At 44.5% G+C, this 25,829-nt stretch overlaps 1 protein-coding gene across 2 annotated transcripts; it reads right to left on the reverse strand.

The window, feature by feature from the left end:
• Positions 1-24,847, reverse strand: LOC139546351 (cell adhesion molecule 3-like). 2 transcript variants are annotated; one of them, XM_071354644.1, is made up of 6 exons: positions 24,689-24,847; positions 4,308-4,476; positions 4,070-4,149; positions 3,621-3,968; positions 3,171-3,434; positions 1-439 (listed from the first exon to the last, which is right to left on the reverse strand). In XM_071354644.1, the coding sequence occupies exons 1-6, from the start codon at positions 24,744-24,746 to the stop codon at positions 246-248; spliced, it is 1,113 nt and encodes a 370-aa protein (XP_071210745.1). In that variant the 5' UTR covers positions 24,747-24,847; the 3' UTR covers positions 1-245. The 2 variants fall into 2 exon arrangements, with proteins under 2 accessions (XP_071210745.1, XP_071210752.1); XM_071354651.1 differs by lacking the exon at positions 24,689-24,847 and adding an exon at positions 7,091-7,253.
• Between the last annotated feature and the right edge of the window lie 982 nt (positions 24,848-25,829).

Consider the following 25,829-nt stretch of genomic DNA (forward strand, 5'->3'; position numbering starts at 1 on the left):
TCATAATTTCATGTTTATTCAAATACTTTTCATTCAATTCCATATTGTTTGGTTTCAATATTTAAAAACAATTGGTAGGTCCAGATAGTCACAAAAAATAGATGTTTGTTAAATTGTGATTTTAATGAATGGAGCGAATTTGGAGCGGTGTTTTTTTCTGTGAGGGAGCTGTAGGAAAGGACACCCTCTCATCCGGATTTCCTACCATTCAACTCTGCTCACATGCTCTGACCCCAACCCCTCCTCTACATAAAGGACTGGTCCATTCCGTTGTGGTGCACCGCGTGTTTGTTCTTGTGTCGTAGTGGCAACATGTCTTTCAGCTGGTAGTGGCCCATGCGCGTGTGTTTATAATGAGAGGAGTAGATGAAACAGGAGATCACCAAGAGGATCACCACCACAGCTGCAGCCAGCCCTGCAATGATGGGCAGGTAGTCCACTACAGGGCAGGAGAGTAGACAGAGAGGAGAGGGAGGGGGAGAGAGGAGAGGAAGGGAGATGCAGTGAATTCAGGAAGTATTCAGATCCCTTGACTTTTTCCACAATTTGTTATGATATATTTTGTTATGTTACATTTTGTTATGTTACATTTTGTTATGTTACAGCCTTATTCTAAAATGGATTCAATAAAAAATATATCCTCATCAAAATATCCTCATCAATCTACACACAATTACCCATAATGACATCACAATACCCCATAATGACAAAGCGAAAACAGTTTAAATATTTTAAAAAATACTTATTAAAAATTAAAAACAGAAATACCTAATTTACATAAGTATTTGGACACTTTGCTATTAGACTCGAAATTGAGCTCAGGTGCATCCTGTTTCCATTGATCATCCTTGAGACGTTTCTACAACTCGATTGGAGTCCACCTGTGGTAAATTCTATTGATTGGACATGATTTGGAAAGGCACACAGCTATCAGTAAAAGAAACATAACAGCCCGCTTGGAGTTTGCCAAAAGGCACCTAAAGGACTCTCAGACCTATGAGAAACAAGATTCTCTGGTCTGATGAAACCAATATTGAACTCTTTGACTTAAATGTCAAGCGTCACGTGTGGAGGAAACCTGGCACCCTCCCTGCGGTGAAGCATGGTGGCGGCAGCATCATGCTGTGGGGATGTTTTTCAGCGGCAGGGACTGGGAGACTAGTCAGGATCGAGGGAAAAATGAACAGAGCAAAGTACAGAGAGATCCTGGAGAGATCTGAAAATAGCTGTGTAGCGATGCTCCCCATACAACCTGAGAGAGCTTGACAGGATCTGCAGAGAAGAATGGGAGAAACTCCCCAAATTGTACATTTTAAATGTAACCTTTATTTAACTAGGCATGACCAGTTAAGAACAAATTCTTATTTACAATGACAACCTACCCCGGCCAAACCCGGACGACGCTGGGCCAATAGTGCGCCGCCCAAAGGGAATCCCAATCACGGCCGGATGTGATACAGCCTGGATTCTGGGTTAAACTTGGAACATTGATATACTCAGAAGGATAGTATCTGAGGAGTGAAGGAAACTGTTTTTTTTTTTTTACATCGGATGTTAATGGTTATCTGTAGGAGACAGATGGCTGTGGAATGTGTTGGGGGAGACTGGTGGAGATCATTGGATTAGACATCAAAAGTGGTTGAGGTCAGAGTACCCTTAAGGGAGAAACAATGGTTTATTATCCTATCACTTCCTCTTCCTGTCAGACCATAAAATATGTAAGGATTGGAGAGAAGGAGGAGTGGCTAAATTGGAGTATATACTGTATTCTTGTGGTGTTGTAAACATGTGTTGTCTGAATGCAGCTGTATTGACCCTCTGGGCAGAATAAACTTGGTTGAACTTTCATAAATGTTCGTTGAGTTCATTCACTCTGAGAATTAGAACCTAACAATTCGAACCAGGGACTGTAGTGACGCCTCTTGCACTGAGATGCTGTGCCTTAGACCGCTGCATCACTCGGGAGCCCAAATACAGGTGTGCCAAGCTTGTACCGTCATACCCAAGAAGACTCGAGGCTGTAATCGCTGCCAAAGGTGCTTCAACAAAGTACTGAGTAAAGGTTCTTAATACTTATGTAAATGTGATAAAGTTTTGTATTTGTTATAAATTTGCAAAACATTCTAAAAACCTGTTTTTGCTTTGTCATTATGGGGTATTGTGTGTAGATTTATGAGGGAGGGGGACAATTTAATCAATTTTAGAATATGGCTGTAACGTGACACAATTTGGAAAAAGTCAAGGGGTCTGAATACTTTTCCAAACGCAACCAAACAATCATTCAATCATCCATCCAACCAATCATCCATCCAACCAATCATCCATCCAACCAATCAACCATCCAACCAATCATCCATCCAACCAATCATCCATCCAACCAATCATCCATCCAACCAATCAACCATCCAACCAATCAACCATCCAACCAATCATCCATCCAACCAATCAACCATCCAACCAATCAACCATCCAACCAATCATCCATCCAACCAATCAACCATCCAACCAATCAACCATCCAACCAATCATCCATCCAACCAATCATCCATCCAATCAACCATCCAACCAATCATCCATCCAACCAATCATCCATCCAACCAATCAACCATCCAACCAATCATCCATCCAACCAATCATCCATCCAACCAATCAACCATCCAACCAATCAACCATCCAACCAATCATCCATCCATCCAATCATCCATCCAACCAATCAACCATCCAACCAATCATCCATCCAACCAATCAACCATCCAACCAATCATCCATCCAACCAATCATCCATCCAACCAATCAACCATCCAACCAATCAACCATCCAACCAATCATCCATCCAACCAATCATCCATCCAATCAACCATCCAACCAATCATCCATCCAACCAATCATCCATCCAACCAATCAACCATCCAACCAATCATCCATCCAACCAATCATCCATCCAACCAACCATCCATCCAACCAATCATCCATCCAACCAACCATCCAACCAATCAACCATCCAACCAATCATCCATCCAACCAATCATCCATCCAACCAATCATCCATCCAACCAATCATCCACCCAACCAATCATCCATCCATCCAATCATCCACCCAACCAATCATCCATCCAACCAATCATCCATCCAACCAATCATCCATCCAACCAATCATCCACCCATCTCACCTGTGACCTCCACGTTAACAGTCCAGGTGCTGTGTCCCAGGGGATTACTGGCGTTGCAGGTGTACTCTCCAGAGTGAGACTTGGCCATGTTGGTGATGGTCACTACGGATCTCTCTTTCGTGGTGTTGGGGGCGGGGGCGGCTTGGGGGAGCAACCAATCGTACGAGGGGGCAGGGTTACCATTTGCACTACAGTTAAGTGATAGGGTGTCGCCCTCTGTGATGCTCATGAAACATCCAGGACTCATAGTGATCTGAGGCTTGTCTGGGGGAGACAGTGAGAGAGAGACAGTGAGAGAGAGAGAGACAGTGAGAGAGAGACAGAGAGAGAAACAAGTTGATTAATGAGAGAATATGAAGTGAAAACAACATCAGTCAACGTCATGACTCGTCTGGTTTCTAACTAACGGTTGTACTAAATGTGTGGAGACAGAGAACCAGATGGACTCACAGTGCACGTTGATGTTGAGGCGGTCTGATTCCATTACAGGAGGAGGTTGGGGTCCCTCTGGTCCCAGATCCAACATGGCTGAACAACACAACTGGGCCCCGTCGTCATCACTACTAGGGGTGAAGTCCAGGGTATAGGTCCCATTCCCTGGTGTCTCGGTGTCGTTCTTGTGTTTCTGTTGTGTGTCTAATTCTGTCTGTTCACCAGTGGTATTGACTTTGTAGAAGGTCACCCTGAGTCTCCCAATAGGCGCGACGTTCTGGACAAGACACTGTAGCAGGTACTGATCCCCCTCAACCATCGGATCAGGGTACTTCCTATAGCTGAAGGAGACACGGTCTGGAAGCTCTGTGGAGGAATGGAAACACACAGTGATTTAACAGTGCAGAGCCATACTAAGAATACATTCAGAAACACCAGAGAAGATAAGAGAGAGAGACGTCACTCACTATAAACTGTGATGTTCAGCTGTTCCTGACACTGGCCTCCGTCTGTGAAGCACTTAGGGTTGTTAGCCCAGTCAGTCACACTGTCAAATCAAATTAAATATTTAAAGTGCATTTAAAATGTATCAATAAAAAATAGAAGCCAGAAATGTCTAAAATACCAGTAAAACCATTAATTAAAGGCTATTGAACCCTTTTTTAACGAGTTAAAAAAAATCTCAGCTGTGTCTGCCTCTCTTACCTGTCCACCCTCCAGCGTAGGAACTTCACTTCCTTGTCTGTTAGACCAATCCCTCCATTGGTGGCTTCCCAGCCCATCTGTACCGAGGTACCTGAGCTGCAGTTAGAGGAGGCTGGGTCTCCATACTTCACCACCAGCCTGGCAGGACTGACCACCAGGCACTCAGCATCTGGAAGACCAAAGGTCAAGTTAAAACTTTAATGTCCTGTTATTGTTGATTTTATTGTTCAAACTAAACAGGACGATATTATTGTCTAATGTTTATCTATCTGTATGTTAATCAACTACATGTTACACTCCATAACCCAGAAGTTGCCACACACACAACATGCTACAGTACATCTCCCGTACTAGCAGACCCCATGCTTCAAATGACCTCTAGTTATCACTATGGCAACACAGACAACATCTGGACCCTCCTCTTCCTGCCATTGTGCTCTGTGATGCCAAACACACACACACACACACACACACACACACACACACACACACACACACACACACACACACACAGACACACACAGACACACACAGCACACACACACACACACACACACACACACACACACACACACACACACACACACACACACAGACACACAGACACACACACACACACACAGACACACACACACACACACACACACACACACAGACACACACACACACACACACACACACAGCACACACACACACACACACACACACACACACACACAGACACACAAACACACACACACACAGACACACACACACACACACACACACACACACACACACACACACAGACACACACACACACACACACACACACACACACACACACACACACACACAGACACAGACACAGACACACACACACACACAGACACAGACACAGACACACACACACACACACACACACACACACACACACACACACACACACACACACAGACACACACACACACACACACACACACACACACACACACACACACACACACACACACACACACACACACACACACACACACTGGCCTACAGCCAGATCCACTCAGAATCTTTGGACTCCAAATACTATTTCACTATGCCCTGATAAGTAACCCGAAACACACAGGCTTTCCAATTTATCAATTTCAAAATACTTCATATTAATTAAATACACAAAGTACTAAAATATAAAAACATAACGGAAAAACACCTAAGCTATTAGGAGTCGATTGTGTCAATCTAATTGATATAGTAATAAAATCCCCATCAAAATACATCTGTTGAAGCTTTATTTGTGTGGGCTGCGTCTCAATCTACTGCATCCGTTCTTTTGTCGTCATTCTGCATCTGCGGTGGAAAGTGGAAGAGCTACGGTGGAAAGATGAGACTCTTACGAATATGATAGTGTTCTCCGTTTTGCTCTACGACCCCCACAAGCCCCGCGGGACTCGTCTGAAGTCGGTACCGCCGATGTGCCAACCTCTGTCTGTAGCGTCCGAACCTTTTGGTATACAAACTAATATGACACCACTATGGAAACCTTTTGGTATACAAACTAATATGACACCACTATGGAAACCTTTTGGTATACAAACTAATATGACACCACTATGGAAACCTTTTGGTATACAAACTAATATGACACCACTATGGAAACCTTTTGGTATACAAACTAATATGACACCACTATGGAAACCTTTTGGTATACAAACTAATATGACACCACTATGGAAACCTTTTGGTATACAAACTAATATGACACCACTATGGAAACCTTTTGGTATACAAACTAATATGACACCACTATGGAAACCTTTTGGTATACAAACTAATATGACACCACTATGGAAACCTTTTGGTATACAAACTAATATGACACCACTATGGAAACCTTTTGGTATACAAACTAATATGACACCACTATGGAAACCTTTTGGTATACAAACTAATATGACACCACTATGGAAACCTTTTGGTATACAAACTAATATGACACCACTATGGAAACCTTTTGGTATACAAACTAATATGACACCACTATGGAAACCTTTTGGTATACAAACTAATATGACACCACTATGGAAACCTTTTGGTATACAAACTAATATGACACCACTATGGAAACCTTTTGGTATACAAACTAATATGACACCACTATGGAAAGGGGAAACTCTCAGGTAAAAAGAAATACATGGCAGTAGTTTTGTGCCCCCCCCCCCAAAAAAAGGGGTTAAATATGTGTCAAAAGCTAAATATATATATTTCCTTTTAAATATTTTTGGGGGGATACTTACAGAAATCCTAAAATCAAATAGCTAAATGATCAATGATATGACCATCTAAAAACAATTCCATATGTTATCTTAGTAGAATGTACAGTAATTTACCAAGCACCTGTATCACAACATTGTACTAGACCAGAAGTCTATTTTACCAAGCACCTGTATCACAACATTGTACTAGACCAGAAGTCTAATTTACCAAGCCCCTGTATCACAACATTGTACTAGACCAGAAGTCAAACTTACCAAGCACCTGTATCACAACATTGTACTAGACCAGAAGTCTAATTTACCAAGCACCTGTATCACAACATTGTACTAGACCAGAAGTCTAATTTACCAAGCCCCTGTATCACAACATTGTACTAGACCAGAAGTCAAACTTACCAAGCACCTGTATCACAACATTGTACTAGACCAGAAGTCTAATTTACCAAGCCCCTGTATCACAACATTGTACTAGACCAGAAGTCTAATTTACCAAGCCCCTGTATCACAACATTGTACTAGACCAGAAATCAAACTTACCGGTGAAGTCACAATACAGAGACAATAATGAAAGAAGTATTACAATCTCCATTCCCCGTAATAATCATTGAGCGTCCCTCAGTGAAAGATACTGTATTCTGTTAGTCGAGCTGAATCATTCTGACTGGAATCTCCCTAACGATCCGCCCTCCTCCTCCTCTCTCTCTCTCTCTCTCCTGCTTCTCTAAGGGCAGTGAGGGGGGAGAGGATGGGGGGGAAGTGTAGTAGGTTCCTGTCGGTGTCATTGGTCTGGAATTTCCCAAAAAGCCAGAGAAACACGTTGTTCTGTTACTCCCCGAGACCGGAAACATTGTAATAATTCTGTGTGACAGTACAGGCTAAAGCGAGGTGAGTGAAAGACAGAGAGAGAAAAGGGAGAGGGAGATGGGGGAGAGAGAGAGAGACCCAAATAAGGACAGTAGTGTATAATGGAGTGTTGAAAATAGAGAACTGTTTGATTTATTCTCTATATGCCACCAGGCGTCTCTCACTCTCACCACAAACACACACTGTCTCATGTGGTGAGCCCATTCTATTGAAATGTAGAGGGCTACTTCCCAAATCACTTTAGTTTCTGTGGTTTTTTAACCATAATTCTACACCAAAACCAAGCATTTCCTCATCTTAAACGGCACTGTTAGGATGGTGGACCACTCTTGGTACACATGGGAAACTGTTGAGCTGGAAAAACCCAGCAACTTTGCAGTTCTTGACACAAACCGGTGCGTCTGGCTCCTACTACCATCCCCTGTTCAAAGACACTTAAATATATTTGCCCCTTCACCCTCTGAATGGCACACATACACAATCCATGTCTCTACTGTCTCAAGGCTTAAACATCCTTCTTTAACCCGTCTCCTCCCCTTCATCTACACTGATTGAAGTGGATTTAACAAGTGACATCAATAAGGGATCATAGATTTCACCTGGTCAGTCCAATGTCATGGAAAGAGCAGTTGTTCATAATGTTTTGTACACTCAGTGTATGTGTAACAAAAGTATTGGGACAGTGACATAATGTCATGGAAAGAGCAGGTGTTCATAATGTTTTGTGCACTCAGTGTATGTGTAACAAAAGTATTGGGACAGTGACATATGTTTTGTTGTTTTGGCTCTGTACTTCAGCACTTTGGATTGGAAATGATACATTGACTACGAGTTTAAACTGCAAACTGTCAGCTTTAATTTGGTGAACCGTTTAGAAATTACAGTACTTTCTGTACAAAGTCCCCCCATTTTATTGGACCAAAAGTATTGGGACAAATTCACTTCTATGTGTAAAAAAGTTAAGTATTTGGTCCCATATTCCTAGTCCCAAATGACCACATAAAGCTTATGACTCTACAATCTTGTTGGATACATTTGCTGTTTGTTTTGGTTGTGTTTGAGATAATGTTGTGCCCAATAGAAATCCGTGGTAAATAATGTATTGTGTCATTTTGGAAACTCTTTTATTGTAAATAAGAATAGAATATGTCTATGAACACTTCTGCATTCATATGGATGCTATCATGATACCCCCAAGACATGCTAACCTCTCACCATTACAATAACAGGAGAGGTTAGCATTATATATCATACCCCCAAGACATGCTAACCTCTCACCATTACAATAACAGGGGAGGTTAGCATTTAATATCATACCCCCAAGACATGCTAACCTCTCACCATTACAATAACAGGGGAGGTTAGCATTATATATCATACCCCCAAGACATGCTAACCTCTCACCATTACAATAACAGGGGAGGTTAGCATTTAATATCATACCCCCAAGACATGCTAACCTCTCACCATTACAATAACAGGGGAGGTTAGCATTTAATATCATACCCCCAAGACATGCTAACCTCACACCATTACAATAACAGGAGAGGTTAGCATTATATATCATACCCCCAAGACATGCTAACCTCTCACCATTACAATAACAGGAGAGGTTAGCATTATATATCATACCCCCAAGACATGCTAACCTCTCACCATTACAATAACAGGGGAGGTTAGCATTATATATCATACCCCCAAGACATGCTAACCTCTCACCATTACAATAACAGGGGAGGTTAGCATTATATATCATACCCCCAAGACATGCTAACCTCTCACCATTACAATAACAGGAGAGGTTAGCATTTAATATCATACCCCCAAGACATGCTAACCTCTCACCATTACAATAACAGGGGAGGTTAGCATTTAATATCATACCCCCAAGACATGCTAACCTCTCACCATTACAATAACAGGAGAGGTTAGCATTATATATCATACCCCCAAGACATGCTAACCTCTCACCATTACAATAACAGGAGAGGTTAGCATTATATATCATACCCCCAAGACATGCTAACCTCTCACCATTACCAATAACAGGGGAGGTTAGCATTTATATATCATACCCCCAAGACATGCTAACCTCTCACCATTACAATAACAGGAGAGGTTAGCATTATATATCATACCCCCAAGACATGCTAACCTCTCACCATTACAATAACAGGGGAGGTTAGCATTATATATCATACCCCCAAGACATGCTAACCTCTCACCATTACAATAACAGGGGAGGTTGGCATTTAATATCATACCCCCAAGACATGCTAACCTCTCACCATTACCAATAACAGGGGAGGTTAGCATTATATATCATACCCCCAAGACATGCTAACCTCTCACCATTACAATAACAGGGGAGGTTAGCATTTAATATCATACCCCCAAGACATGCTAACCTCTCACCATTACAATAACAGGAGAGGTTAGCATTATATATCATACCCCCAAGACATGCTAACCTCTCACCATTACAATAACAGGAGAGGTTAGCATTATATATCATACCCCCAAGACATGCTAACCTCTCACCATTACCAATAACAGGGGAGGTTAGCATTATATATCATACCCCAAGACATGCTAACCTCTCACCATTACAATAACAGGAGAGGTTAGCATTATATATCATACCCCAAGACATGCTAACCTCTCACCATTACAATAACAGGGGAGGTTAGCATTATATATCATACCCCCAAGACATGCTAACCTCTCACCATTACAATAACAGGGGAGGTTGGCATTTAATATCATACCCCCAAGACATGCTAACCTCTCACCATTACCAATAACAGGGGAGGTTAGCATTATATATCATACCCCCAAGACATGCTAACCTCTCACCATTACAATAACAGGAGAGGTTAGCATTATATATCATACCCCCAAGACATGCTAACCTCTCACCATTACAATAACAGGGGAGGTTAGCATTATATATCATACCCCCAAGACATGCTAACCTCTCACCATTACAATAACAGGGGAGGTTAGCATTATATATCATACCCCCAAGACATGCTAACCTCTCACCATTACAATAACAGGGGAGGTTAGCATTATATATCATACCCCCAAGACATGCTAACCTCTCACCATTACAATAACAGGGGAGGTTAGCATTATATATCATATCCCCAAGACATGCTAACCTCTCACCATTACAATAACAGGGGAGGTTAGCATTTAATATCATACCCCCAAGACATGCTAACCTCTCACCATTACCAATAACAGGGGAGGTTAGCATTATATATCATACCCCCAAGACATGCTAACCTCTCACCATTACAATAACAGGGGAGGTTAGCATTATATATCATACCCCCAAGACATGCTAACCTCTCACCATTACAATAACAGGGGAGGTTAGCATTTAATATCATACCCCCAAGACATGCTAACCTCTCACCATTACCAATAACAGGGGAGGTTAGCATTATATATCATACCCCCAAGACATGCTAACCTCTCACCATTACAATAACAGGTGAGGTTAGCATTATATATCATACCCCCAAGACATGCTAACCTCTCACCATTACAATAACAGGGGAGGTTAGCATTATATATCATACCCCCAAGACATGCTAACCTCTCACCATTACAATAACAGGGGAGGTTAGCATTATATATCATATCCCCAAGACATGCTAACCTCTCACCATTACAATAACAGGGGAGGTTAGCATTATATATCATATCCCCAAGACATGCTAACCTCTCACCATTACAATAACAGGGGAGGTCAGCATTATATATCATATCCCCAAGACATGCTAACCTCGCACCATTACAATAACAGGGGAGGTTAGCATTTAATATCATACCCCCAAGACATGCTAACCTCTCACCATTACAATAACAGGGGAGGTTAGCATTATATATCATACCCCCAAGACATGCTAACCTCTCACCATTACAATAACAGGGGAGGTTAGCATTATATATCATATCCCCAAGACATGCTAACCTCTCACCATTACAATAACAGGGGAGGTTAGCATTATATATCATACCCCCAAGACATGCTAACCTCTCACCATTACAATAACAGGGGAGGTTAGCATTATATATCATACCCCCAAGACATGCTAACCTCTCACCATTATAATAACAGGGGAGGTTAGCATTATATATCATACCCCCAAGACATGCTAACCTCTCACCATTACAATAACAGGGGAGGTTAGCATTATATATCATATCCCCAAGACATGCTAACCTCTCACCATTACAATAACAGGGGAGGTTAGCATTATATATCATATCCCCAAGACATGCTAACCTCTCACCATTACAATAACAGGGGAGGTTAGCATTATATATCATACCCCCAAGACATGCTAACCTCTCACCATTACAATAACAGGGGAGGTTAGCATTATATATCATACCCCAAGACATGCTAACCTCTCACCATTACAATAACAGGGGAGGTTAGCATTATTGGGCGGTATGATATTTGTGTGCCAAGGGAGCTAAACAGAACTGAGGAAGTTGATTAGATCTGAACACATACAACATTCCTGAACTACCTTTCTGTAATGTCAGCCCTCCTCCCCCTCCTATACTTGTCCCAAATGGCACCCTATTCCCTATATAGTGCACTACGTTTGACCAGTCGCCTTGCACCACATAGGGAATAAGGTGCTGTTTGGGACTTATACTCCAGGAGTTTATAACGTCTCTGTTAATGTTGCATTCAAGTAGTGTTCAGTCAGATTCTCAGATGTACCCTCTCCCTCCCTCCCTCTGCCCTCTCTATCTCCCTCCCTCTGCCCTCTCTCCCTCCCTCCCTTCCTCTGCCCTCTCTCCCTCTCCCCTCCCTCCCTCCCTCCCTCCCTCTGCCCTCTCTCCTCAAACTTTTTCAAGCTCACTCTCTACCCCTTCATTCTTTTTCACTCATCCAGCTCCCCCCGACTCTGAGTGGTACGTGTTTACTCAGAGGAAGGGAGAGTTTCTTTATCAGAAGGGAAATACAAACACACACAGAGTTTATATCCATCAGAAACAACAGGACTGCTGCTGCTGGGAGTGGAGAGGCAGGGTGAGGCATGAAAACAGACAAAGTTAAAGCTCTGGTTAAAAGTAGTATGTAGGGAAAAGAGTGCTATTTGGGAATTCACAACCCTTGGTACTGACTACTCTTGGTACTAACTACCCTTGGTACTGACTACCCTTGGCCTTGGTACTGACTACCCTTAGTACTAACTACCCTTGGTACTGACTATCCTTGGCCTTGGTACTGACTACCCTTAGTACTAACTACCCTTGGTACTGACTACCCTTGGCCTTGGTACTGACTACCCTTGGTACTGACTACCCTTGGCCTTGGTACTAACTACCCTTGGTACTGACTACCCTTGGCCTTGGTACTGACTACCCTTGGTACTGACTACCCTTGGCCTCGATAATGACTACCCTTGGTACTGACTGGCCTTGGTACTGACTGGCCTTTGGCCTTGGTACTGACTACTCTTGGCCTTTTTACTGACTACCCTTGGCCTTGGTACTGACTACCCTTGGTACTGACTGGCCTTGGTACTGATAACTCTTGGCCTTGGTATTGACTACTCGTGGCCTTTTTACTGACTACCCTTGGTACTGACTAACCTTGGTAATGACTACTCTTGGTACTGACTGGCCTTGGTACTGACAGGCCTTTGGCCTTGGTACTGACTACTCTTGGCCTTTTTACTGACTACCCTTGGCACTGACAACCCTTGGCCTTGGTACTGACTACCCTTGGCCTTGGTACTGACTACCCTTGGTACTGCCTACCCTTGACCTTGGTACTGACTACCCTTGGTACTGACAATCCTTGGTACTGACTACCCATGGTACTGCCTACCCTTGACCTTGGTACTGACTACCCTTGATACTGACAATCCTTGGTACTGACTACCCTTGGTACTGCCTACCCTTGAGCTTGGTACTGACTACCCTTGGTACTGACAATCCTTGGTACTGACTACCCTTGGTACTGACTACCCTTGGCCTTGGCACTGACAATCCTTGGCCTTGGTACTGACTACCCTTGGTACTGACTACCCTTGACCTTGGTACTGACTACCCTTGGTACTGACAATCCTTGACCTTGGTACTGACTAAGCTTGGCCTTGGTACTGACTACCCTTGACTCTACTGTAAGTCGCTCTGGATAAGAGCGTCTGCTAAATGACTAAAATGTAAATGTAAAATGTCCTGACTACCCTTGGCCTTGGCACTTACTAGCCTTAACCTTGGTACTGACTACCCTTGACCTTGGTACTGACTACCCTTGACCTTGGTACTGACTACCCTTGGTACTGACAATCCTTGACCTTGGTACTGACTACCCTTGGCCTTGATACTGACTACCCTTGGTACTGACCATCCTTGGCCTTGGCACTTACTACCCTTGGCCTTGGTACTGACTACCCTTGGCATTGGTACAGAGCACCCATATGGGAGCTGGATGGGTGACATATTTTAAAATATATTATAATGTATTTAAAAACCCATATATAAACGTGAAATATATCGTAAAATATATTATAATGTATTTAAAAACCCATATATAAACGTGACATATATCTTAAAATATATTATAATGTATTTAAAAACCCATATATAAATGTGACATATATCTTAAAATATATTATAATGTATTTAAAAACCCATATATAAACGTGAAATATATCTTAAAATATATTATAATATATTTAAAAACCCATATATAAACGTGAAATATATCTTAAAATATATTATAATGTATTTAAAAACCCATATATAAACGTGAAATATATCTTAAAATATATTATAATGTATTTAAAAACCCATATATAAATGTGACATACATGATCATGTGTTCTAAAATGTATTTTAATAACATATATCAATCACCTCTCATACAAAACATTATAAAATGGATTATGTATTGTCATCATGCTAAATGTACTCAGATAAATAAAAATACAAATCCATTTATTGCTCTGAAAAGTATTCAAGAAAATATGTTTTGTTGCATGGATAATATACAGTACTAGTCCAAAGTTTGGACACACCTACTCATTCAAGGGTTTTTCTTTATTTAGAAAATAATCATAATTCTACATTGTAGAATAATAGGGAAGACATCAAAATCACACTTTAACCAAAAAAACTAAAAAGCGTTAAACAAATCAAAATATATTCTAGATTCTTCAAAGTAGCCACCCTTTGCCTTGATGACAGCATGTGTGTGTATTTATACAGTTGAAGTCGGAAGTTTACATACACCTTAGCCAAATACATTTGAACTCCGTTTTTCACAATTCCTGACATTTAATCCTAGTAAACATTCCGTCTTAGGTCAGTTAGGATCACCACTTTATTTTAAAAATGTGAAATGTCAGAATAATAGTTGAGAGAATGATTTATTTCAGCTTTAATTTCTTTCATCACATTTCCAGTAGGTCAGAAGTTTACATACACTCAATTAGTATTTGGTAGCATTGCCTTTAAATTGTTTAACTTGGGTCAAACATTTTGGGTAGCCTTCCACGAGCTTCCCACAATAAGTTGAGTGAATTTTGGCCCATTCCTACTGACAGAGCTGGTGTAACTGAATCAGGTTTGTAGGCCTCCTTGCTCGCACACACTTTTTCAGTTCTACCCTCACATTTTCTATAGGATTGAGGTCAGGGCTTTGTGATGGCCATTCCAATACCTTGACTTTGTTGTTGTTAAGCCATTTTGCCACAACTTTGGAAGTATGCTTGGGGTCATTGTCCATTTGGTCGACCCATTTGCGACCAAGCTTTAACTTCCTGAGTGATGTCTTGAGATGTTGCTTCAATATATCCACATAATTTTCCATCCCTCATGATGCCATCTATTTTGTGAAGTGCACCAGTCCCTTCTGCAGCAAAACACCCCCACCACATGATGCTGCCACCCCTGTGCTTCACGGTTGGGATGGTGTTCTTCGGCTTGCAAGCTTCCCCCTTTTTCCTCCAAACATAACGATGGTCATTATGGCCAAACAATTTTTGTTTCATCAGACCAGAGGACATTTCTCCAAAAATGACGATCTTTGTCCCCATGTGCTGTTGCAAACCATAGTCTGGCTTTTTTTATGGCGGTTTTGGAGCAGTGGCTTCTTCCTTGCTGAGCGGCCTTTCAGGTTATGTCGATATAGGACTCGTTTTACTGTGGATATAGATACTTTTATACCTGTTTCCTCCAGCATCTTCACAAGGTCCTTTGCTGTTGTTCTGGGATTGATTTGCACTTTTCGCACCAAAGTACGTTCATCTCTAGGACTTCAACTGTATATACGCTATATACGCTATAATTTATGTTTTTTGTATGCTATTTTAATATGTGAGAATTAACCAATGATATCAGGCCACACCCGGCCATGATTACAGCACCTTTGTGTGTGTCTTTTGATGCTATATAAACGAGTCTCCCCGCAGTGGTTGTCATTATACCCTGATGAAGATAGCTTGTCTGTCGAAACGTTGGACATAAACATTTTTGCATCTGAGCTCCTAGAGTGTGTGTCTCTCCTTAATTTTTTTAGGTGTTCCACTCCGCTAGCCAGCACCTCGCCTGAACAGGTGTTCCACCATCTGCTAGCCAGCACCCCGCCTAAATAGGTGTTCCACTCTGCTAGCAGGCACCTCACCTAAAAAGGTGTTCTACTCCGCTAGCCAGCACCTCACCTAAATAGATGTTCCACTCCGCTAGCCAGCACCTCGCCTAAATAGGTGTTCCACTCCGCTAGCCAGCACCTCGCCTAAAAAGGTGTTCTACTCCGCTAGCCAGCACCTCGCCTAAATAGGTGTTCCACTCCGCTAGCCAGCACCTCACCTAAATAGGTGTTCCACTCCGCTAGCCAGCACCTTGCCTAAATAGGTGTTCTACTCCCCTAGCCAGCACCTTGCCTAAATAGGTGTTCTACTCCGCTAGCCAGCACCTCACCTAAACAGGTGTTCTACTCCCCTAGCCAGCACCTTGCCTAAATAGGTGTTCTACTCCGCTAGCCAGCACCTTGCCTAAATAGGTGTTCCACTCTGCTAGTCAGCACCTCACCTAAACAGGTGTGTGTTTATTTCGCCTCTAGATTGTTTTCTTGTTTACGTCTGTCTTCTACCCGGTTCCCTTTACTCTGCTCCTGTTCTCCAGGATCTAGGGGTTCTGCCTGACACCCAGACATGGATCCACCTGATGTCCTCCTTTACCAACCACCCCTTCAACTTTTCATTACATCAGCTACTGTTATTGTCATGTTGTCATTATCTGCTAAGAAAGAGCAAGACAACTATCATACTGGGCACATCATGTGAGCTGCACAGATTAGCTGTGAAAACACGAGCACTGCAAACACTCAGAACGAAGTGGGCAGCAGCGCCTGGACTTTCCCTCTTCGAGTCCACTACCTGCTGGAAAAACAAGTGACAGGCAGAACCTCCCATCCACACAATACCCACCTCCTCTCTATTCCACACACCAGAATTCTGTATTTCACTCTGATTGCCATGTGAGTGTACAAAAAAAAATCTGAATGTAAATTGACACACATGTACCAAACAAATATCAATGGTTATGTATTTAAGTATAAAAAATTGCTAGATTGGTTTTCACAGCTGTTTCATACGGTGTTCGTTATTGTAAATTGTGACGTATCCCTTGGTGGTATTTGTTAGTTCAACATGATTAATTGAATCATAGGGCATGCAATATATATATTCAACCACAAGGGTGTACTAATCAGCTATGATTTTTTTTAAATCATAATTGAGGACATAAATTATTTCAATGTAGATAAGAGAATGCCTGTTTAAAATGAAACCATGCCAGCCAGACAAGCCAGTGTATGAATCAAATGTATTTGCATATGAATGGAGTGGAAATGAGCTCACTTTGTGAGTGCATACGTGCCTAAGACTAAACTGTAGAATTTAACTGCACGCGCGCCAAGTAGCCTACACTGACAATCGACAAATAATGCTTTTGGCAGCAAATGTTAACGTCAATCCATGGAGGCAAAAAGGACATTGTCGAAGTTTAATTCAATAAGACAAAAGCTGAGAATGTCAAGTTGAAAATAAAGAGAAAGGACGTCCAGAAAAGTAATGTCTGAAAAATAAGTGGTAAAAGAGAGTGATGATTGTGAGGTAATATATAAATTCGACAGTCACAAGACGGGACTTCAAATAGGGCTATGGCACGTCAAGGGAACTGTAGCCTTCTGTTCAGATGTATTCAATGGAAACGGAAATCTGTTGGTAGGTCTATAACTTCTCACTTAGCCTTAATATGAACTCTTGCAGAACTAAGCATTTCTTGCAGTAATTGATACACCAAATGGAGACAAAATGTTGACTTGGGAACAGGTGTGGAGAAATATGATTTCTATGATGATTTCTATATGATTAATATGAAATATGAGTCTCTCACTGTTGCCGCCTGCTACCGACCCCCCTCAGGCTCCCAGCTGTGCCCTGGACACCATCTGTGAATTGATCGCTCCCCATCTAGCTTCAGAGTTTGTTCTGTTAGGTGACCTAAACTGGGATATGCTTAACACCCCGGCAGTCCTACAATCCAAGCTTGATGCCCTCAATCTCACACAAATCATCAAGGAACCCACCAGGTACAACCCTAAATCCGTAAACATGGGCACCCTAATAGACATTATCCTGACCAACCTGCCCTCCAAATACACCTCTGCTGTCTTCAATCAAGATCTCAGCGATCACTGCCTCATTGCCTGTATCCGCCACGGGTCAGCGTGCGGTAAAACGCCCACCCCTCATCACTGTCAAACGCTCCCTAAAACACTTCTGCGAGCAGGCCTTTCTAATCGACCTGGCCCGGGTACCCTGGAAGGATATTGACCTCATCCCGTCAGTTGAGGATGCCTGGTCATTCTTTAAATGTTACTTCCTCACCATATTAGACAAGCATGCTCCGTTCAAAAAATGCAGAACCAAGAACAGATATAGCCCTTGGTTCACTCCAGACCTGACTGCCCTCGACCAGCACAAAAACATCCTGTGGCGAACTGCAATAGCATCGAAGAGCCCCCGCGATATGCAACTGTTCAGGGAAGTCAGGAACCATTACACGCAGTCAGTCAGGAAAGCAAAGGCCAGCTTTTTCAAGCAGAAATTTGCATCCTGTAGCTCTAACTCCAAAAAGTTCTGGGATACTGTAAAGTCCATGGAGAACAAGAGCACCTCCTCCCAGCTGCCCACTGCACTGAGGCTAGGTAACACGGTCACCACCGATAAATCCGTGATAATCGAAGACTTCAACAAGCATTTCTCAATGGCTGGCCATGCCTTCCTCCTGGCGACTCCAACCTTGGCCAACAGCCCCGCCCCCCCGCTGCTACTCGCCCAAGCCTCCCCAGCTTCTCCTTTACCCAAATCCAGATAGCAGATGTTCTGAAAGAGCTGGAAAACCTGGACCCATACAAATCAGCTGGGCTTGACAATCTGGACCCCCTATTTCTGAAACTGTCCGCCGCCATTGTCGCACCCCCTATCACCAGCCTGTTCAACCTCTCCTTCGTATCATCTGAGATCCCCAAGGATTGGAAAGCTGCCGCGGTCATCCCCCTCTTCAAAGGGGGAGACACCCTGGACCCAAACTGTTACAGACCTATATCCATCCTGCCCTGCCTATCTAAGGTCTTCGAAAGCCAAGTCAACAAACAGATCACTGACCATCTCGAATCCCACCGTACCTTCTCCGCTGTGCAATCCGGTTTCCGAGCCGGTCATGGGTGCACCTCAGCCACGCTCAAGGTACTAAACGATATCATAACCGCCATCGATAAAAGACATTACTGTGCAGCCGTCTTCATCGACCTGGCCAAGGCTTTCGACTCTGTCAATCACCATATTCTTATCGGCAGACTCAGTAGCCTCGGTTTTTCTAATGACTGCCTTGCCTGGTTCACCAACTACTTTGCAGACAGAGTTCAGTGTGTCAAATCGGAGGGCATGTTGTCCGGTCCTCTGGCAGTCTCTATGGGGGTACCACAGGGTTCAATTCTCGGGCCGATTCTTTTCTCTGTATACATCAATGATGTTGCTCTTGCTGCGGGCGATTCCCTGATCCACCTCTACGCAGACGACACCATTCTATATACTTCCGGCCCTTCCTTGGACACTGTGCTATCTAACCTCCAAACGAGCTTCAATGCCATACAACACTCCTTCCGTGGCCTCCAACTGCTCTTAAACGCTATAAAACCAAATGCCTGCTTTTCAACCGTTCGCTGCCTGCACCCGCACGCCCGACTAGCATCACCACCCTGGACGGTTCCGACCTAGAATATGTGGACATCTATAAGTACCTAGGTGTCTGGCTAGACTGCAAACTCTCCTTCCAGACTCATATCAAACATCTCCAATCCAAAATCAAAGCAAGAATCGGCTTTCTATTCCGCAACAAAGCCTCCTTCACTCACGCCGCCAAACTTACCCTAGTAAAACTGACTATCCTACCGATCCTCGACTTCGGCGATGTCATCTACAAAATAGCTTCCAATACTCTACTCAGCAAACTGGATGCAGTTTATCACAGTGCCATTCGTTTTGTTACTAAAGCACCTTATACGACCCACCACTGCGACCTGTATGCCCTAGTCGGCTGGCCCTCGCTACATGTTCGTCGTCAGACCCACTGGCTCCAGGTCATCTACAAGGCTATGCTAGGTAAAGTGCCGCCTTATCTCAGTTCACTGGTCACGATGGCTACACCCACCCGCAACACGCGCTCCAGCAGGTGTATCTCACTGATCATCCCTAAAGCCAAAACCTCATTTGGACGCCTTTTGTAAAGGTTTTCTTCCTGGGCTGAAGGAGAGGACCAAAATGCAGCGTAGCCAGTGCTCAACATGTTTGAGAGTATAAGAACAAGTGAACACTACAAACAACTTACAAAATAACAAACGTGCAAAACCGATACAGACCTATCTGGTGCAGAACACAAACACCGAGACAGGTAACCACCACCCACAACGAACACAGTGAAACAACCTACCTAAATATGACTCTTAATTAGAGGAACGCAAAACACCTGCCTCTAATTAAGAGCCATACCAGGGCAACCCTAAACCAACATAGAAACACACAACATAGAATGCCCACCCAAAACTCACGCCCTGACCATCACACACATACAAAACAACAGAGAACAGGTCAGGAACGTGACCAGCGAGACCCCCCCCCCTCAAGGTGCGAACGCCGGGCGCACCAGCACCGGAGGCCCAGGGGAGGGTCTTAGGGTGGGCATCTGACCACTGGTGGTGGCTCAGGCTCCGGACGCTGTCCCCACACCACCATAGTCACTCGCCGCTTCTGTATCCCCCTCCCGAATGACCACCCTCCAACTAAAACCACCTAGTCAAATGAAGGGGCAGCACCGGGATAAGGGGCAGCACCGGGATAAGGGGCAGCACCGGGATAAGGGGCGGCAGGTCCTGGCTGAGGAACTCTGGCAGGTCCTGGCTGAGGGACTCTGGCAGGTCCTGGCTGAGGGACTCTGGCAGGTCCTGGCTGAGGGACTCTGGCAGGTCCGGGCTGAGGGACTCTGGCAGGTGCCGAGGGCTGAGGGACTCTGGCAGGTCCGGGCTGAGGGACTCTGGCAGGTCCGGGCTGAGGGACTCTGGCAGGTCCGGGCTGAGGGACTCTGGCAGGTCCGGGCTGACGGAAGGCTCTGGCTGATCCGGTCTGGCGGAAGGCTCTGGCTGATCCGGTCTGGCGGAAGGCCCTGGCTGATCCGGTCTGGCGGAAGGCTCTGGCTGATCCGGTCTGGCGGAAGGCTCTGGCTGATCCGGTCTGGCGGAAGGCTCTGGCTGATCCGGTCTGGCGGAAGGCTCTGGCTGATCCGGTCTGGCGCGAAGGCTCTGGCTGATCCGGTCTGGCGGAGGGGCTCTGGCTTGATCCGGTCTGGCGGAAGGCTCTGGCTGATCCGGTCTGGCGGAAGGCTCTCAGCGGCTCCTGTCTGGCGGACGGCTCTAGCGGCTCCTGTCTGGCGGACGGCTCTGTAGGCTCATGGCAGACGGGCGGCTTTGCAGGCTCATGGCGGACGGGCAGAGGCTTTGCAGGCTCATGGCAGACGGGCGGCTTTGCAGGCTCCTGGCAGACGGACAGTTCAGACGGCGTATGGCAGACGGGCAGTTCAGGCGCCGCTGGGGCAGACGGGCAGTTCAGGCGCCGCTGGGCAGACGGGCAGTTCAGGCGCCGCTGGGCAGACGGCAGACTCTGGCCGGCTGAGACGCACTGTAGGCCTGGTGCGTGGTACCGGAACTGGAGGTACCGGGCTAAGGACACACACCTTCAGGCTAGTGCGGGGAACAACAACAGGGCACACTGGACTCTCGTGGCGCACTGCTAGGCCTGGTGCGTGGCACCGGAACTGGAGGTACCGGGCTGAGGGCACGCGCCTCAGGGCGAGTGCGGGGAGAAGGAACAGTGCGTACAGGGCTCTGGAGACGCACAGGAGGCTTGGTGCGTGGTGCCGGAACTGGAGGCACTGGGCTGGAGACACGCACCATAGGGAGAGTGCGTGGAGGAGGAACAGGGCTCTGGAGATGCACTGGAAGCCTGGTGCGTGGTGTAGGCACTGGTGGTACTGAGCTGGGGTGGCGGAGGGTGGGGCGCCGGATATACCGGACCGTGAAGGAGGACACGTGCTCTTGAGCACCGAGCCTCCCCAACCTTACCAGGTTGAATGGTCCCCGTAGCCCTGCCAGTGCGGCGAGGTGGAATAGCCCGCACTGGGCTATGCAGGCGAACCGGGGACACCACCTGTAAGGCTGGTGCCATGTACGCCGGCCCGAGGAGACGTACTGGAGACCAGATACGTTGGGCCGGCTTCATGGCACTCGGCTGGATGCTGCCCAACCTAGCCCTCCCAGTGCGGCAAGGTGGAATAGCCCGCACTGGGCTAAGCACGCGTACTGGGGACACCGTGCGCGCTTTACCGCATAACACGGTGTCTGACCAGTACGACGCTCTCTCACTCCACGGCAAGCCCGGGGGAGTTGGCTGAGGTATCCAACCCGGCTCCGCCACACTCCCCTTTAGCCCCCCCCCCCCCCAAGAAATTTTTGGGTGAGCCTCTCGGGTTACCAGCCACTCTGCCTTGCAAGCGCCTCATAATGACGCCTCTCCGCTTTTGATGCCTCCAGCTCCGCTTTGGGACGGCGACACTCCTCTGGCTCTGCCCAGGGTCCTGCTCCGTCCAGAATCTCCTCCCATGTCCATTCCTCCTTGTACTGCTGCTGCTGTTGCTGCTGCCCGTTGTGGCGCTGCCTGGTCCGGGTTTGGTGGGTGGTTCTGTAAAGGTTTTCTTCCTGGGGTGAAGGAGAGAGACCAGGAATATGCAGCGTAGGCCAGTGCTCAACATGTTTAATTATAAGAACAAGTGAACACTACAAACAACTTACAAAATAACAAACGTGCAAAACCGATACAGACCTATCTGGTGCATGCAACACAAACACAGAGACAGGTAACAACCACCCCACAACGAACACAGTGAAACAACCTACCTAAATATGACTCTTAATCAGAGGAACGCAAAACACCTGCCTCTAGATTAAGAGCCATACCCAGGCAACCCTAAACCAACATAGAAACACACAACATCAGAATGCCCACCCAAAACTCACGCCCTGACCATCACACACATACAAAACAACAGAAAACAGGTGCAGGAACGTGACACCTTCCCTTCCAGTTCTCTGCTGCCTGCGACTGGAACGAATTGCAAAAATCTCTGAAGTTGGAGACTTTTATCTCCCTCAACAACTTTAAAAATCTGCTATCCGAGCATCTAACCGATCGCTGCAGCTGTACATAGTCCATCTGTAAACTACCCACCCAATTTACCTACCTCACCCCCCATACTGCTTTTATTTATTTACTTTTCTGCTCTTTTGCACACCAGTATATCTCTTCTTGCACATGATCATCTGATGATTTATCACTCCAGTGTTAATCTGCTAAATTGTAATTATTCGATTTATTGCCTACCTCATGCCTTTTGCACACATTGTATATAGATTCTCTTTTTTTTCTACCATGTTATTGACTTGTTTATTGTTTACTCCATGTGTAACTCTGTGTTGTCTGTTAACACTGCTATGCTTTATCTTGGCCAGGTCGCAGTTGCAAATGAGAACTTGTTCTCAACTAGCCTACCTGGTTAAATAAAGGTGAAATAAAAGAATAAAAAAATTCTGCATCTTGAGAGAATACAATGCTCAGTTATATACCATCAGTAGAGGTGCTATCTTCATCATTAAACAGCATAAAACCTGATAGTATTTCAACCACATAAAATATGTGCGCATCGATGCCGAACAACAATCTTATTTCGAAACACATTGGGTCAAGGCAGTTAACCCACTGTTCCTAGGCCGTCATTGAAAATAAGAATTTATTCTTAACAGACTTGCCTAGTTAAATAAAGGTAACATAAATTATTTCACCTTACAACCGGTCGAAATTGATGTCATTTGGACATTTTTGCCACAGAAAATCTTTCCCGTTTCTTTTGCGTTATTGTACTTTCTACGCCGGTCTCTAAACGTCTTTTGCTCTGCGAAAGATGACAGAGAAAACTTTAAAGACGTCAACTCACGGATTGAAGACGTTTCATTCTATCGATCTATTACATTATTCTGTTGATCAAGGGTTAATTTAGTATTCTAGGTCGACGTACCATGACAAAAGAGAAGCTACATGCATCTAATTATAGAATAGTCGACTAACAAATAGCCTACCAAAATGTAGGAAATTATCATTTATATCTAAATCAGATTTTTTTTTAAATCCTGCTCCCCCTGTCAAAAAAATCGTTCCGCGGTCTTTGACTGTAGCCTATTGCATATTTTCTATAATTGCGGGTTGGGTGCGGCCCGTCAGACTTTCACTTTATCACATCTAGTCGGGTTGTTGTGGACGGGTTATTAGTAATTCCGAGACAGGGTGTGGGTGAACAAACAGCTGACCTGCGCACCACTAACACCTACACACACATGGAATTTAGTACGTCATTGAGCAATGGAGGGAGGGGAGGATACATCCCTAAAGAATTCAACCATTCACTGTCAGTCATTAGTTATCTAAAATACTTGAAATCAAATGCACAGTACTAAAATATATTTAAGGTAACAAAACAGAAAAATACCTAAACTATTAAACTCAACTTAATTCCGCACTTGTCACAGAGTTGTGGAATTACGACGGAAGTCTAACTGACCGGTGAAGTCACAATACAGAGACAATGACGAAAGAAGGAGACCAATTACAATCTCCATTTTCCATCTAACTATCAAGGAACGTCCCTCGGTGAAGCTATTCCGCTATTCTGTTCGACGAGTTTGAAGATGAAATGTGCTCGAAGCTTTTCCTTTCAGAAGACCGTTGAAAGTGAAAGTATTCTTTACTGGAAAACACCCCACCGACCCCTCCTCTGTCTCCCCTCTCTCTCTCTCTCTCTCTCTCTCTGAGTCTTCTATTATCTACAGCAGTGGTAGTCATAGTCGAGGTCACGAACTCGAGGGAGAACTGCAGTGCGCGCGCCCAAAAAATAAATAAGAGTATAGATTATTGTATGAGACAATAGGAGAGGATAGAGGGCAGGGGTGGAGAGTAAGAGGGTATAGGCAGGAGGGCAGATATATCAGACCAGTCAACCAACATCTGCATTGTCACATAAATAATTCTATCATTGACACTGGTGCCCAATCTCTCTGAGAGATAGATAACAGAGAGAGAGAGAGAGAGACAAATAAGGACAGTAGTCTATAATGGAGTGTTGTTAAGGTTAGAGGTGTCTTTCTTCAAACAGGAACAGTGACCCAGATCAGGACAGTAGTCTATAATGGAGTGTTGTTAAGGTTCGAGGTGTCTTTCATCAAACAGGAACAGTGACCCAGATCAGGACAGTAGTCTATAATCAAGTGTTGTTTAGGTTAGAGGTGTCTTTCATCAGAACAGGAACAGTGACCCAGATCAGGACAGTAGTCTATAATCAAGTGTTGTTTCCAGGTTCAGAGGTGTCTTTCATCAAACAGGAACAGTGACCCAGATCAGGACAGTAGTCTATAATGGAGTGTTGTTTAGGTTAGAGGTGTCTTTCATCAAACAGGAACAGTGACCCAGATCAGGACAGTAGTCTATAATGGAGTGTTGTTAAGGTTAGAGGTGTCTTTCATACAAACAGGAACAGTGACCCAGATCAGGACAGTAGTCTATAATGGAGTGTTGTTAAGGTTAGAGGTGTCTTTCATCAAACAGGAACAGTGACCCAGATCAGGACAGTAGTCTATAATGGAGTGTTGTTAAGGTTAGAGGTGTCTTTCATACAAACAGGAACAGTGACCCAGATCAGGACAGTA

Source organism: Salvelinus alpinus, chromosome 2 (assembly GCF_045679555.1).
Source record: "Salvelinus alpinus chromosome 2, SLU_Salpinus.1, whole genome shotgun sequence".
Lineage (NCBI taxonomy): Eukaryota > Metazoa > Chordata > Actinopteri > Salmoniformes > Salmonidae > Salvelinus > Salvelinus alpinus.